The sequence below is a fragment of the Papio anubis genome, unplaced genomic scaffold, assembly GCF_008728515.1.
Source record: "Papio anubis isolate 15944 unplaced genomic scaffold, Panubis1.0 scaffold188, whole genome shotgun sequence".
NCBI lineage: Eukaryota > Metazoa > Chordata > Mammalia > Primates > Cercopithecidae > Papio > Papio anubis.
In genome coordinates this window covers 36,120-48,975 of record NW_022161888.1, presented here as the reverse complement: position 1 = coordinate 48,975, position 12,856 = coordinate 36,120, and the positions used below count along the sequence as shown (strand labels likewise).

Below are 12,856 nucleotides of genomic sequence, written 5' to 3'. Positions count from 1 at the left end.
ATCACAAGGTCAGGAGATTGAGAACATCCTGGTTAACACGATGAAACCCTGTCTCTACTAAAAATACGAAAAAATTAGCCAGGCATGGTGGTGGGTGCCTGTAGTCCCAGCTACTCAGGAGGCTGAGGCAGCAGAATGGCGTGAACCCAGGAGGCAGAGCTTGCAGTGAGCTGAGATGGCGCCACTGCACCCCAGCCTGGGCGACAGAGCCAGACTCTGTCTCAAAAATAAATAAATAAATAAATAAATAAATAAAATGTCTGCTGGGCACGGTGGCTCACACTTGTAATCCCAGCACTTTGGGAAGCCGAGGCTGGCAGATCACCTGAGGTCAGGAGTTCAAGACCAACAGGGCCAACATGGTTGAAACCCCATCTCTACTAAAAATACAAGCAAATTAGGCAGGCATGTTGGCGGGCGCCTGTAATCCCAGCTACTCGGGAGGCTGAGGTGGGAGGATCGCTTGAACCCGGGAGGCAGAGGCTGCAGTGAGCCATGATCATGCCACTGCACTCCAGTCTGGGCAACAGAGCGAGACTCCCTCTCGGAAAAAAAAAAAAAAAATTGATAGATAAATATATGTTTTAAGCTCATGTACACATTAGCCACAGAAGTTCTTTTTCCTAATTATAGGGGTTCCAATTTCATCTGCTGTCGCAGGCGTAGCAATAGGATTGGTCACCAAAACTGATCCTGAGAAGGGTGAAATAGAAGATTATCGTTTGCTGACAGATATTCTGGCAAGTATATTCCCGGTTTCAAATACTTAATGAAGACTAAAAAATAAATAAATAAAAATTAAAAGATAAAAACAAATCAAATAATGGTGTAGACTATATGTACTTATAATGGTGAAGACTATATGTACTTTTCACATAGCATATGCTCAGAAGAATGCTAGTATTTGAAGAACAGGTACTTGTTCTTCCCTTCCTCCTCTGCGTGTTCACCTTGTATCTTAGAGGATATGAATTTAAAATAGGTATTATATTAATAGTAATAGGCCAGGCATGGTGATTCATGCCTGTAATCCCAGCGCTTTGGGAAGTCGGGAGTTCAAGACCAGTCTGGCTAATGTGGCAAAACTCCGTCTCTACTAAAAATACAAAAATTAGCCCGGGCAGGGTGGCACACACCTGTAATCCCAGCTACTTGGCAGGCTGAGGCAGAATTGTTTGAACCCAGGAGGCAGAGGTTGCAGTAAGCCAAGATCGTGCCACTGCACTCCAGCCTGGGCAACAGAGCACGACTCTGTCTCAAAATAAATATAACAAAATAAAATAAAAGAAAATGATTACTTTAAAAAAATTGTAATCCTTACCCTTAAGTATTGCAGTAATACTTACACAGTGTAAGTATTCATAGTGGCTCACTTTAGGATAATCATAAATTCATTCTTACACATTTATGAGAGAAAGGAATGATCTAAAAATAAAATGATGTTTCTGGTGAAAATAATTGTAACTTAAAAAGTCACGAATTGGAAGCGGTAGTTAATGTAGAAAACATTGCTTTGTGTTTGGACTTAGGATATGGTTTACTTCTAAAGCTGTTTTTTTGAAATGTTTCTATAATGAATATGTTGACTTTTGTTTTTGTTTAAAACTATGTCACAACTTTTTAAATTCCTGAAGGGAATTGAAGATTACAATGGTGACATGGACTTCAAAATAGCTGGCACTAATAAAGGAATAACTGCATTACAGGTATTTTTAAAACCCATTTTGTTTCATTTTTGTAACATTTAAATAATGCCATGAGTCAATGTTTATATAATTGTTTGACTTTTCCATATTAGGCTGATATTAAATTACCTGGAATACCAATAAAAATTGTAATGGAGGCTATTCAACAAGCTTCAGGTGAGCTAGTATGCTTGATTCTCCTTTCATTCTTTCCCACTTTGCTAATGGGAACTACAGTTCTCATTAGGCTTATTATAAAATATTGCTTTAAAAAGTGGAATTTCATAAAACTTAAATCAAGAAGTACTGGCCAGGTGCAGTGGCTCACGTCTGTAATCCCAGCAGTTTGAGAGGCCGAGGTAGGCGGATCACTTCAGGTCAGGAGTTCGAGACCAGACTGGCCAACATGGTGAAACCCTGTCTCTACTAAAAGTACAAAAATTAGCCAGGCATGGTGACGCATACCTGTAATCCCAGCTACTCAGGAGGCTGAGACAGGAGAATCGCTTGAGCCCAGGAGGCAGAGGTTACAGTGAGCTGAGATCATGCCATTGCACTCCAGCCTGGGTGACAGGGGGAAACTATCTCAAAAAAAAGAAGTACTAAGTAGCCAGGCATGGCATGGTGGCTCATCCTAGCACTTTGGGAGGCCAAGGCAGGAAGATTGCTTGAGCCCCAGGAGTTTAAAACCAGCCTGGGCAACATAGTGAGATCCCATATCTATTTTAAAGAAAGAAGAAGAACTTAAGTTTTTGGAACACATGAATAAACACCAAAGTGGGTTACCAGTGGAATTTCAATTTTTACAGATTAAGCAGCTCTCTTTAAAATAGGATTTATGGAGAAGAGAATATGAGTGAATTTTCAAGATAATAGGGATGTGGAGAGTTTCAAATTTTAAGCCACAGGGTTTAGATGGTATACCGTAAAAACTAAGAGTGCAGCTATTTCAGATCATATTTGTTTTATGTAGTTATAACTTTTGTGTTTTTCTCTTCTAGTGGCAAAAAAGGAGATATTACAGATCATGAACAAAACTATTTCAAAACCTCGAGCATCTAGAAAAGAAAATGGACCTGTTGTAGGTAATACATTAAAATTTTGGTGATCCTTGTAAGATAAACATTAATATATGAACGAATATTACTACTTTTAAATTGTTTTTACCCGATACACAAAACAAAAATATTTTAAATGCTTTTATAGTTAAAATGCTTTAAATTTTAGGGCATATTCTTTAACAGTTTTCAGTAATTTTAATCATCTACTTTTCTGTTTTATAGTAAAATATTTTTACATGTGTCTAGGTAAAAAAAAAAAAATCCCAAGTGACCATGGCATGTTTTAGGTTCATGTATGTAGTTGAATTGTTTATATATTTGTCTGTATTACATTCCAGAAACTGTTCAGGTTCCATTATCAAAACGAGCAAAATTTGTTGGACCAGGTGGATATAACTTAAAAAAACTTCAGGCTGAAACAGGTAAGAGTTGTATGAAGTTTGGGGTTTTTTAATTAAATGCTAGACCATTTAAGTTTGCTATTTCATCTCTAGTATGTTGCTTTAAATATATATTTATTGGAGAAATGAGAGAAAGACCAGGAGAAAAGGATATGACATGTCTTGACTGAGTATTAATAAATTAGCAAATGGTCATTCTTAACTGTATTCAAGAAGGATAGCCAAGAATTCATCAGGACTTTTTTGTAACATTTTATAGTTGAACATCTAGAATAATTTTTAGTTTTTAACTTTAGAGGAATTATTACAGTTATTTCTTTTTATTCTGCTACTTTCACTTAGTTTTATTTATACTCTTTTATTTAAAGAGTATATATAAAAACAGTATGCTTTAATTTATTTTTCCTGAAGCAATGTTTGAATTACCTAGTACTTCAAGGTTTGAGGTTATTGCAGGAGAGTGAGAAGCAGCGTCACCTTAGCCATTTGCTAACATTGAGAAACTGATGTGATTTTGTCCCTTATTCATTTATTCACCCCTCCTAAGAGTAAGCAGGATAAAGAAAAAAAGGCGAGGAAAGGGTTCTATTATTGTTTCTACTCGTAATTAAGAGAGCAGAACCAGACTCTCCAAAATTTGTATAGATATATTTGATTTCACCAGATGGTGAACTTCAAGAAATCAAGCGTATTGGCTCCCCATTGTATCCCCAGGGCCTACCTAGTATAATGCCAGGTACCTAACACGTATGCAGAGTATATTTGTTTATGAATGAATTCCTTCATTCCTAAAGTAATGATTAAATACGGCATAACTCCACCCAGCTACTAACAGGTCCCTCCTGTTCTCACATCTATTTTTAAGACTAGTTTCCACTGGAATTAGCAAGTTAACTTTTTTTTTTTTTGAGACGGAATCTTGCTCTGTCACCCAGACTGGAGTGCAATACACAATCACTGCTCACTCCAGCCTTACCCCTGGGCTCAAGGGATCCTTCCGACTGTAATTCCCAAGTAGTTGGGCACATGCTAACATGTCCAGCTAATTTTTTTCATTTATTTCTTTGTAGTAACAGGCTCTCCCTATGTTGCCCAGACTGGCCTTGAACACCTGGGCTCAAGTGATCCTCCCACCTCAGCCCCCTAGAGTGCTGGGATTACAAATGTGATCCGCCATGCCCAGCCAAGTTAACTTTAATATGTTAAATTATGTTTTTAAAAGGTGTAACTATTAGTCAGGTGGATGAAGAAACGTTTTCTGTATTTGCACCAACACCCAGTGCTATGCATGAGGCAAGAGACTTCATTACTGAAATCTGCAAGGATGATGTAAGTATAGATCATATTAATTACGTATCATATAGATATATTTGTTTTTTCTACTTTTTGTTGATATTTTCTTTATGAATCTTATGGCTTATTTTGCACTTACAGCAGGAGCAGCAATTAGAATTTGGAGCAGTGTATACCGCCACAATAACTGAAATCAGGTAATATCAAGTAATATACTATGCTGAGCTTTTTCCGTTATTTCTTTAGAGCCAGGGTCTCACCCTGCCACCCACAGTGGGATGCAGTGGTGCCATAGTACCTCACAGCTGCCTTAAACTTCTGGGATCAAGCAATTCTCCCACCTCAGCCTCCTGAGTATTTAGGACTGTAAGCACACTCCACCACACGTGGCTGATTTTTTAATTTTTTGTAAAGACATGGTCTCACTATGTTGCCCAGGTTGATCTTAAACTCCTGGCCTCAAGCCCTCCTCCCGCCTCAGACTCCCAAAGTGCCAGGATTACAGGCATGAGCCACCGTGCCCAGCCCTGTGTTGGTTTTTAACAGATTTCTATTATAATCCCAATTTAGTTTTACATTTACTTTATTTACTTTGAAATCATAAGGTGTTTAGATTACATGCCAATTGCCGTATAATCATTACTTTTTAAGGTATAGTATATTTTATTTTCTATATCATTTTATAAAATTTCAGTAACAGTTCTGTGGTTCTAATTATGGTAGGTTCTCCTAACTGAATTCTTTAACCGAATTTTCTACTAGTAATTGGTGAAACCCCAAATTAATTTTCCCAATAAATATTAAATAGGCCCAAAATAGACCTATCAATATTTCGTTGTTTCCTTTTTCTTTTCTTTTCTTTTTTTTTTTTTTTGATGACTTATTTTAAACATAGTCTGAATGCTTAATTGGCACATTTTTTTTTTTTTTTGAGACAGAGTCTCGCTCTGTCACCCAGGCTGGAGTGCAGTGGCCGGATCTCAGCTCACTGCAAGCTCCACCTCCCGGGTTTACGCCATTCTCCTGCCTCAGCCTCCCGAGTAGCTGGGACTACAGGCACCCGCCACCTCGCCCGGCTAAGTTTTCGTATTTTTTAGTAGAGACGGGGTTTCACCGTGTCAGCCAGGATGGTCTCGATCTCCTGACCTCGTGATCCGCCCGTCTCGGCCTCCCAAAGTGCTGGGATTACAGGCTTGAGCCACCGCGCCCGGCCAATTGGCACATATTTTTAAATGCCAGTTTCAGCCAGGCACCATGGCTCACGTCTGTAATCCCAGCACTTTGGGAGGCCGAGGCAGGCAGATCACAAAGTCAGGGGTTCGAGACCAGCCTGACCAACATAGTGAAACCCCATTTCTACTAAAACTACAAAAATTAGCCAGGCGTGGTGGTGCATGCCTGTAATCCCTGCTACTCAGGAGGCTGAGGCAGAAGAATCGCTTGAACCCAGCAGGCAGAGGTTGCAGGGAGATGAGATCACACCATTGCACTCCAGCCTGGGCGACAGAGCGAGACTCCATCTCAAAAAAAAAAAAAAAAAAAAAAAAAGCCGATTTCAATCTCAAAGGATTTTTTTTTTTGACCAGCTAAAAGAGATTGTATTTTTAGGATCAGAAAATCCCTTTTTTAAGAAAAAATATTATCAAATGTAGCAAAAAATGTTCAAAGCTATTTGAAATAAGCAATCAGATAATTTGTTTAATATTGCAGGTGAAAAATAAGAAATGGGATGGCTTATTTTCATAGACTAGAGAAAAAGGGAAGATTAATTTTTTAATGAAATAAGTATCCCATTTTACCTTAAGGAAGATGGCTTCCTTAAATCCTTATCTTATAGGTTAATGATATGATATTCTATACTGTGTTTAAAATATTTAATGTCATTTCGAAAATTTTTGGAAAATCAAGACTAGCCTGGCCAACTTCATGAAACCCCATCTCTACTAAAAAAACATAAATTAGCTGGTCATGGTGGCACATGCCTGTAATTCCAGCTGCTTGGGAGGCTGAGGCATGAGAATGACTTGAACCTGGGAGGCAGAGGTTGCAGTGAGCCCAGATGCCACCACTGCACTCCAGCCTGGGTGACCAAAAAAAAAAAAAAAATGTTTTTGGCAATTATGAAGAGAAATACAGAAGAATATATATTCTAAAAGCTTTTTTTATTGAGACAGAGTCTCGCTTTGTTACCACGCTGGAGTACAGTGGCACGATCTCAGCTCACTGCAACTTCCACCGCTCAGGTTCAAACAGTTCTCCTGCCTCACCCTCCTGAGTAGCTGGGATTACAGGCATGCGCCACCACGCCCAGCTAATTTTTGTATTTTTAGTAGAGACGGGGTTTCACCATGTTGGCCAGGATGGTCTTGATCTCCTGACCTGGTGATCTGGCCGCATTGGCCTCCCAAAGTGCTGGGATTACAGGTGTGAGCCACCGTGCCTGGCTCTAAAAGCTTTTTTATTGCGTGTTTTTTCTTTATCTTTTCTTCATTCTTTGATTCACACATATTTATTTATAGGGCATATTTTCAGTTGAAAAGTATACTTTTTATAGTTCTAAAAACGTGATAGAATGGGTTTCTTTTTGTTTTTTACTTTTTTCTCTTATGAAAGCATAATGTTTTATTTGTCAATGGATATACAGGTACTTATTGGTTTAACCAGGCTTATTATTTATTTTTTGTAGAGATACTGGTGTAATGGTAAAATTATATCCAAATATGACTGCGGTACTGCTTCATAACACACAACTTGATCAACGAAAGGTAAAAAGATAGATGTTACTATTTTTATGACTTCCTTAAAACACCTTAAAATACCGTATTGAAATTACTTAGGTTGGTAAGAATTATACACTTTGCCTACTACTAGCCTAAACAGAGAAAACAAAAGTGGCAGAGATGCTGCTGGCAAAAAGTTTTACATTGTTTAGCATAAATAAAAATTCGCTGGGTAGAGTGACTCACGTCTGTAATCCCAGCACTTTGGGAGGCCGAGGTGGGTGGATCACGAGGTCAGGAGTTCAAGACCAGCCTGGCCAAGATGGTGAAACCCCTTCTCTACTAAAAATACAAAAACCAGCTGGGCATGGTGGTGGGCACCTGTAATCCCAGCTACTTGGGAGGCTGAGGCAGATAATTGTTTGAACCTGGGAGGTGGAGGTTGCAGTGAGTGGAGATCGTGCCACTGCGCTCCAGCCTGGGCAATAGAGCGAGACTCCGTCTCAAAAATAAAAGAAATAAATAAAATAAGTAAATAAATAAATAAACACCAAATATTTTTCTTTCCATGATGGAATAGAAACACTGACGGTTTTGAAGGAGAACAGCATCTAGAGCTAGCAGTTACTAAAAATACCTATGTATAGCTGGTTTCCCAATTTTCTACTGACCAACCAATTATGACTAGATAATTCTCGGAATATTTTGAAATGGAATCTTTGTTGTAGTTCATACATCTAGTAAATAAAAACTCTAAGACAACTCTAGAAAACAGTGGGATCAGGGGAGTAATAAGAGTGTCTGTTGGCCAGGTGTGGTGGCTCACGCCTGTAATCCCAGCACTTTGAAGGCCAAGGTGGGTGGATCACAAGGTCAAGAGATGGCGACCATCCTGACCAACATGGTGAAACCCAGTCTTTACTAAAAATACAAAAATTAGCTGGGCATGGTGGCGTGCACCTGCAGTCCCAACTACTCGGGAGGCTGAGGAAGGAGAATCGCTTGAACCCAGGAGGCAGAGGATGCAGTGAGCCGAGGTTGTGCCACTGCACTCTAGCCTGGCGACAGAGTGAGACTCTGTCTCAAAAAAAAAAAAAAAAGGGGGGGGGGGGGTCTGTTGTACCATATATTAAAATATATAGTATATTTAGTATATATACTATAGTATATACTATATATACTATAGTATATATTTTCTTGTCTATTATAAAGCCATAGACAATAAAACAGTATATTACCCACCCAGAAATAGATAATCCATTCAACAAGAAAACAAAGACCAGAAATAATATACACGGGATTATAGTATATGCTAGAAGTTATATTCTAGTCAGTGAATAAAGATTATTTAATAAATTACATTGGTACAGCTGGTTATCTTAAAACAGGATCTCTACTCATTTTTATACCAAAATCCTGTCTGGATCAAAGAGCTAAATGTGGTTTTAAAAAAGATGGTGGGAAAAGATAATCTTGTTGGGGCAGGAGGGTTTACTAGAAGAAAATTGGATATTTTAATAAAATTAGTACTGGAGAACTCCTCAACATGATATCAAAGCCAAAAAAGTAAATAAATTTATAAAATTTGACCCCATAATTTTTTAATTATATGGCAAAAATTTCAGTAAGGTTAAGAGATAATCAGCAACCTAAAGGAAAAATGCTTATAACATAGGACAGAAGCTTAATTTGCAAAGGGCTTTTATAAATCAGTAAGAATGATGAGTATCAATAGAAAAATAAGAACATGAACAAATTATTTTTATAAAAAGCCAACCAAGATGTTTAATATCAACAGCAATTTTTGAAATGCCAGCGAAATTAATATATCAGTTTTAACTTTCAGATAGTTTAAAATTCTCAGTGTGTAGAAGAGAAAAGATGGACATTTTTATACAGTGTTGATGGAGGTGTGAATTGGTACAAACTTTTTAGAGGGTGTTTGGTAAATGTCTATGGACCTAGACATTGTAGGATTTTGTTTGGAGAGGATAATTAGAGTAGGTGAATCCATGATCTGTGCTACACTACAGCTTATTTTTTTTTTCACCTTTTTATTTTGAAAAGTTTTTAATGTACAAAAAAGTTGAAAGAATAATACACTAAACCCTCATATATTTCTCCTATATTCATCAGTCATTAACATTTGCAACACTGGAATTTAAAACAAATTATTGTCTTTAGGTGATTGTTTAAATAAACTATATAGTTTGAAACTTAACAGTAATGCTTAGTTTACTGATATGAAAAGATGCTTTTGGGCCGGGCGCAGTGGCTCACGCCTGTAAGCCCAGCACTTTGGGAGGCTGAGGTGGACGGATCACATTAGGTCAGGAGTTTGAGACCAGTCTGACCAACATGGCAAACCCCCATCTCTACTAAACATACAAAAAATTAGCTGGGCATGGTGGCGTGCACCTGTAATCCCAGCTACTTGGGAGGCTGAGGCAGGAGAAACTCTTGAACCTGGGAGGAGGAGGTTGCAGTGAGCAGAGATCATGCCACGGCACTGCAGCCAGGATGACAGAGCGAGACTCCATCTCAAAAAAAAAAAAGATGTCCTTAAGATATACAATAAGCACAGCGGGTCCATTTTTATAAATGCATTACACATACACTAAATAGACATCTGAAGGGATACTCATTGGAATGTTAGCAGTAGTTATCTACAACTTGAGAGGTTTTTGAGACAGGGTCTTGCTCTGTCACCCAGGCTAGAGTATAGTGGCACGATCACAGCTCACTACAGCCTCAGCCTCCCAGGCTCAAGTGATTCTCCCACCTTAGCCTCTGGAGGGGCTGGGACCCTAGGCACAAGCCACTACACCCGGCTAATTTTTTTGGATTTTTTGTAGAGATGGGGTTTCTTCATGTTGCCCAGTCTGGTTTAAGCAGTCCTTCCACCTCAGCCTCCCAAAGTTCTAGGACTACAGGTGTGAGCCACTGTACCCAGCCTGTTTTGGATAATTTTTATGTTCTTAATACATCTGTATTTTAAATCCTTATAATTAACTGATTGTTTTTTTTAAGACAGAGTCTCACTCTGTTGCCCAGGCTGGAATGCAGTGGCATGATCTCAGCTCACTGCAACCTCTGCCTCCCAGATTCAGGCAATTCTCCTGCCTCAGCCTCCCGAGTGGCTGGGAGTACAGGTGTGTGCCACCGCACCCAGCTAGTTTTTGTATTTTTAGTAGAGATAGGGTTTCACCATGTTGGTCAGACTGGTTTCAAACTCCTGAGCTCAAGTGATCTGCCCGCCCCTGCCTCCCAAAGTGCTGGGATTACAGCCATGAGCCACCATGCCTGGCTAACTGATTTTTTTTTTTTTTTTTTTGAGACGGAGTCTTGCTTTGTCACCCAGGCTAGAGTGCAGTGGCGCAATCTCGGTTCACTGCAAACTCTGCCTCCTGGGTTCAGGCCATTCTCCTGCCTCAGCCTCCTGAGTAGCTGGGACTACAGGCGCCCGCCACCACGCCTGGCTAATTTTTTTGTGTTTTTAGTAGAGACGGAGTTTCACCGTGTTAACCAGTATGGTCTCAATCTCCTGCCCTCCTGATCCGCCTGCCTCGGCCTCCCAAAGTGCTGGGATTACAGACGTGAGCCACCACACCCGGCTGCTAACTGATTTGTTTAATCAGAAAAATGAATAAAGCTTGAGAAAAAAATGTGTACCTCCGTTGACACTACGTAATTATGCACAACAACTAATAGATTGGCATGTTTTTTTTTTTCCAGATTAAACATCCTACTGCCCTAGGATTAGAAGTTGGCCAAGAAATTCAGGTACTTGTATTCCACCTTTTAGCCTTAAAGTTGTAAATTGTTCTTGAAGCTTCCATTATTTTTTGCAAAAAGTTGAAAGAAGAGTCACCATCTATGATGTTTTTTATTTATATGCAGTACTTCATTTTTAATCTTAGAGCTGCTTGAACAGACTCATTAAGGACTTAAGACACAATTCTTTCCCTGAAGGAGATTGCAGCTTGGCCAAAATGGTAGTCACCCTTAGTTCATTTAAAAAATACATGAGTATGTCAGTGTTAGCTGTGCAGACTCCATGATTTGGAGACTGACATAAGAACTCTGATAAGATAACTTGTTGAAATCCTTGAATGTCATCTTTGAGGAGGTGAGACTTTGTTTCTCCACTACTTAAAACTTCAAGTTTTTGAGCTTGGTAAGAGCCATGTTATTCAGGCCTAGAATTCGTATAACAAAATTGGCCCTTTCTTTATAGTCCTTTCTGGGTGGATGAAAGAAGTCATTGCCAGTCTGTTTTTTCTGGCTCTACTACATTCTCTTTCACTTATGCCTAATACCTATGACCTGAGTAACTGAGGCTTCTGGTTTATTCCCAATCTGTGGTCTTACTGTCCAAGTAGCCTCCAGGGCAGGATGAGTGCTAAGATATAATATCTCTGTATAAGGTTGATTTTTTGGTTTCTTTGTTGTTGTGGTTGTTGTTTTCATATCAGAAGGAACTTTAAACCTTCTGCATTCCCCCCTGGCTTTCATTTTCCAAGGTGAAGCCAAATAAATACTAATGTGACGGTCCTTTGAGCAGTAGTGAAAATCAAAATGACCTAAGTATAATCCTGTATAGTATATAACACAATTAGGCTCACAAAGCCCTTGTCTAGAATCATTCACTATGTCTGTGACTGTTCCCCCAGTATAAGGACTTGGCCTGGTGAGAATAAAAAGGCACAGATGAATTCAGTGACAGATCATAGTTTGAACAACTAACTGCCCCTGCCTCTTTTCTTTTTTTATAATGACTACTTATATATATTAAGTGTATACCTCCACTTAGCACTGAACTATGCTTTCAGTGAACAAGTAAAAACAATCATTGCCTTATTTGGACCATGTAAATGTAAATGTCTATTTAGATGTCACTCAATGTGCTGTAACTTTAAAGGAAGATCTGTTTCTTTAACACAGGTGAAATACTTTGGACGTGATCCAGCCGATGGAAGAATGAGGCTTTCTCGTAAAGTGCTTCAGTCGCCAGCTACAACTGTGGTCAGAACTTTGAATGACAGAAATAGTATTGTAATGGGAGAAGCTATTTCACAGTCATCATCTAATTCTCAGTGATTTTTTTAAAGAGAATTCTAGAATTCTATTTTGCCTAGGGTGATGTGCTGTAGAGCAACATTTTAGTAGTATCTTCCATTGTGTAGATTTATATGTAATATAAATACATTCTAATTATTTGTACTAAAATGCTCATTTACACGTGCCATTTTTTAAATTCAAGAGTAAGCCATATTCGTTTAATCTTATTTACATTATAAATCAAAAAATATTTATTGTTAAAAGTAAGTCATTTATGTATCTTAGAAAAGATTACATACTTTTGTTTCTATAATTCTGAAATATATGAAAAACTTAGAATATGTCATATATGTTATTCTAACAGATCTCTTCCTACATCTTATTTTTCTTCTTTATATACAATAGTGATAGTTTACACTCAGTCATCCTACGGCTCACCTCTTTGCGTAACAACTTTACTTGCCTGCAATGATTCACAAATTGGAACAGGCCATATTCAAAGCCAGTGCCTATTTCATCAGAACAGTTACTAGATATAGTGAGTTGAGGGAGCTAATCTGATACACTTTGAATAATATGATGCCTTTCAAACTAGTTACTAAATCATAAACATAGTGGAATAAATATGAGATTCT

General features: G+C 38.5%; 1 protein-coding gene across 2 annotated transcripts in view; it reads left to right on the top strand.

Annotated features, from left to right (window-relative positions):
- The window catches only part of LOC116272770 (polyribonucleotide nucleotidyltransferase 1, mitochondrial), a 51,762-nt gene extending 39,257 nt beyond the window's left edge, over positions 1-12,505 (top strand). For both annotated transcript variants that reach the window (XM_031661555.1, XM_031661556.1), the window contains exons 18-27: positions 634-740; positions 1,635-1,706; positions 1,799-1,862; positions 2,687-2,770; positions 3,085-3,168; positions 4,370-4,476; positions 4,582-4,637; positions 7,127-7,205; positions 10,896-10,943; positions 12,105-12,505. In XM_031661555.1, coding sequence (XP_031517415.1) covers positions 634-740; positions 1,635-1,706; positions 1,799-1,862; positions 2,687-2,770; positions 3,085-3,168; positions 4,370-4,476; positions 4,582-4,637; positions 7,127-7,205; positions 10,896-10,943; positions 12,105-12,260 — 857 coding nt within the window. In that variant the 3' untranslated portion in view covers positions 12,261-12,505. The remainder of the gene's footprint in view (positions 1-633; positions 741-1,634; positions 1,707-1,798; positions 1,863-2,686; positions 2,771-3,084; positions 3,169-4,369; positions 4,477-4,581; positions 4,638-7,126; positions 7,206-10,895; positions 10,944-12,104) is intronic.
- The last annotated feature ends 351 nt before the right edge of the window (positions 12,506-12,856 follow it).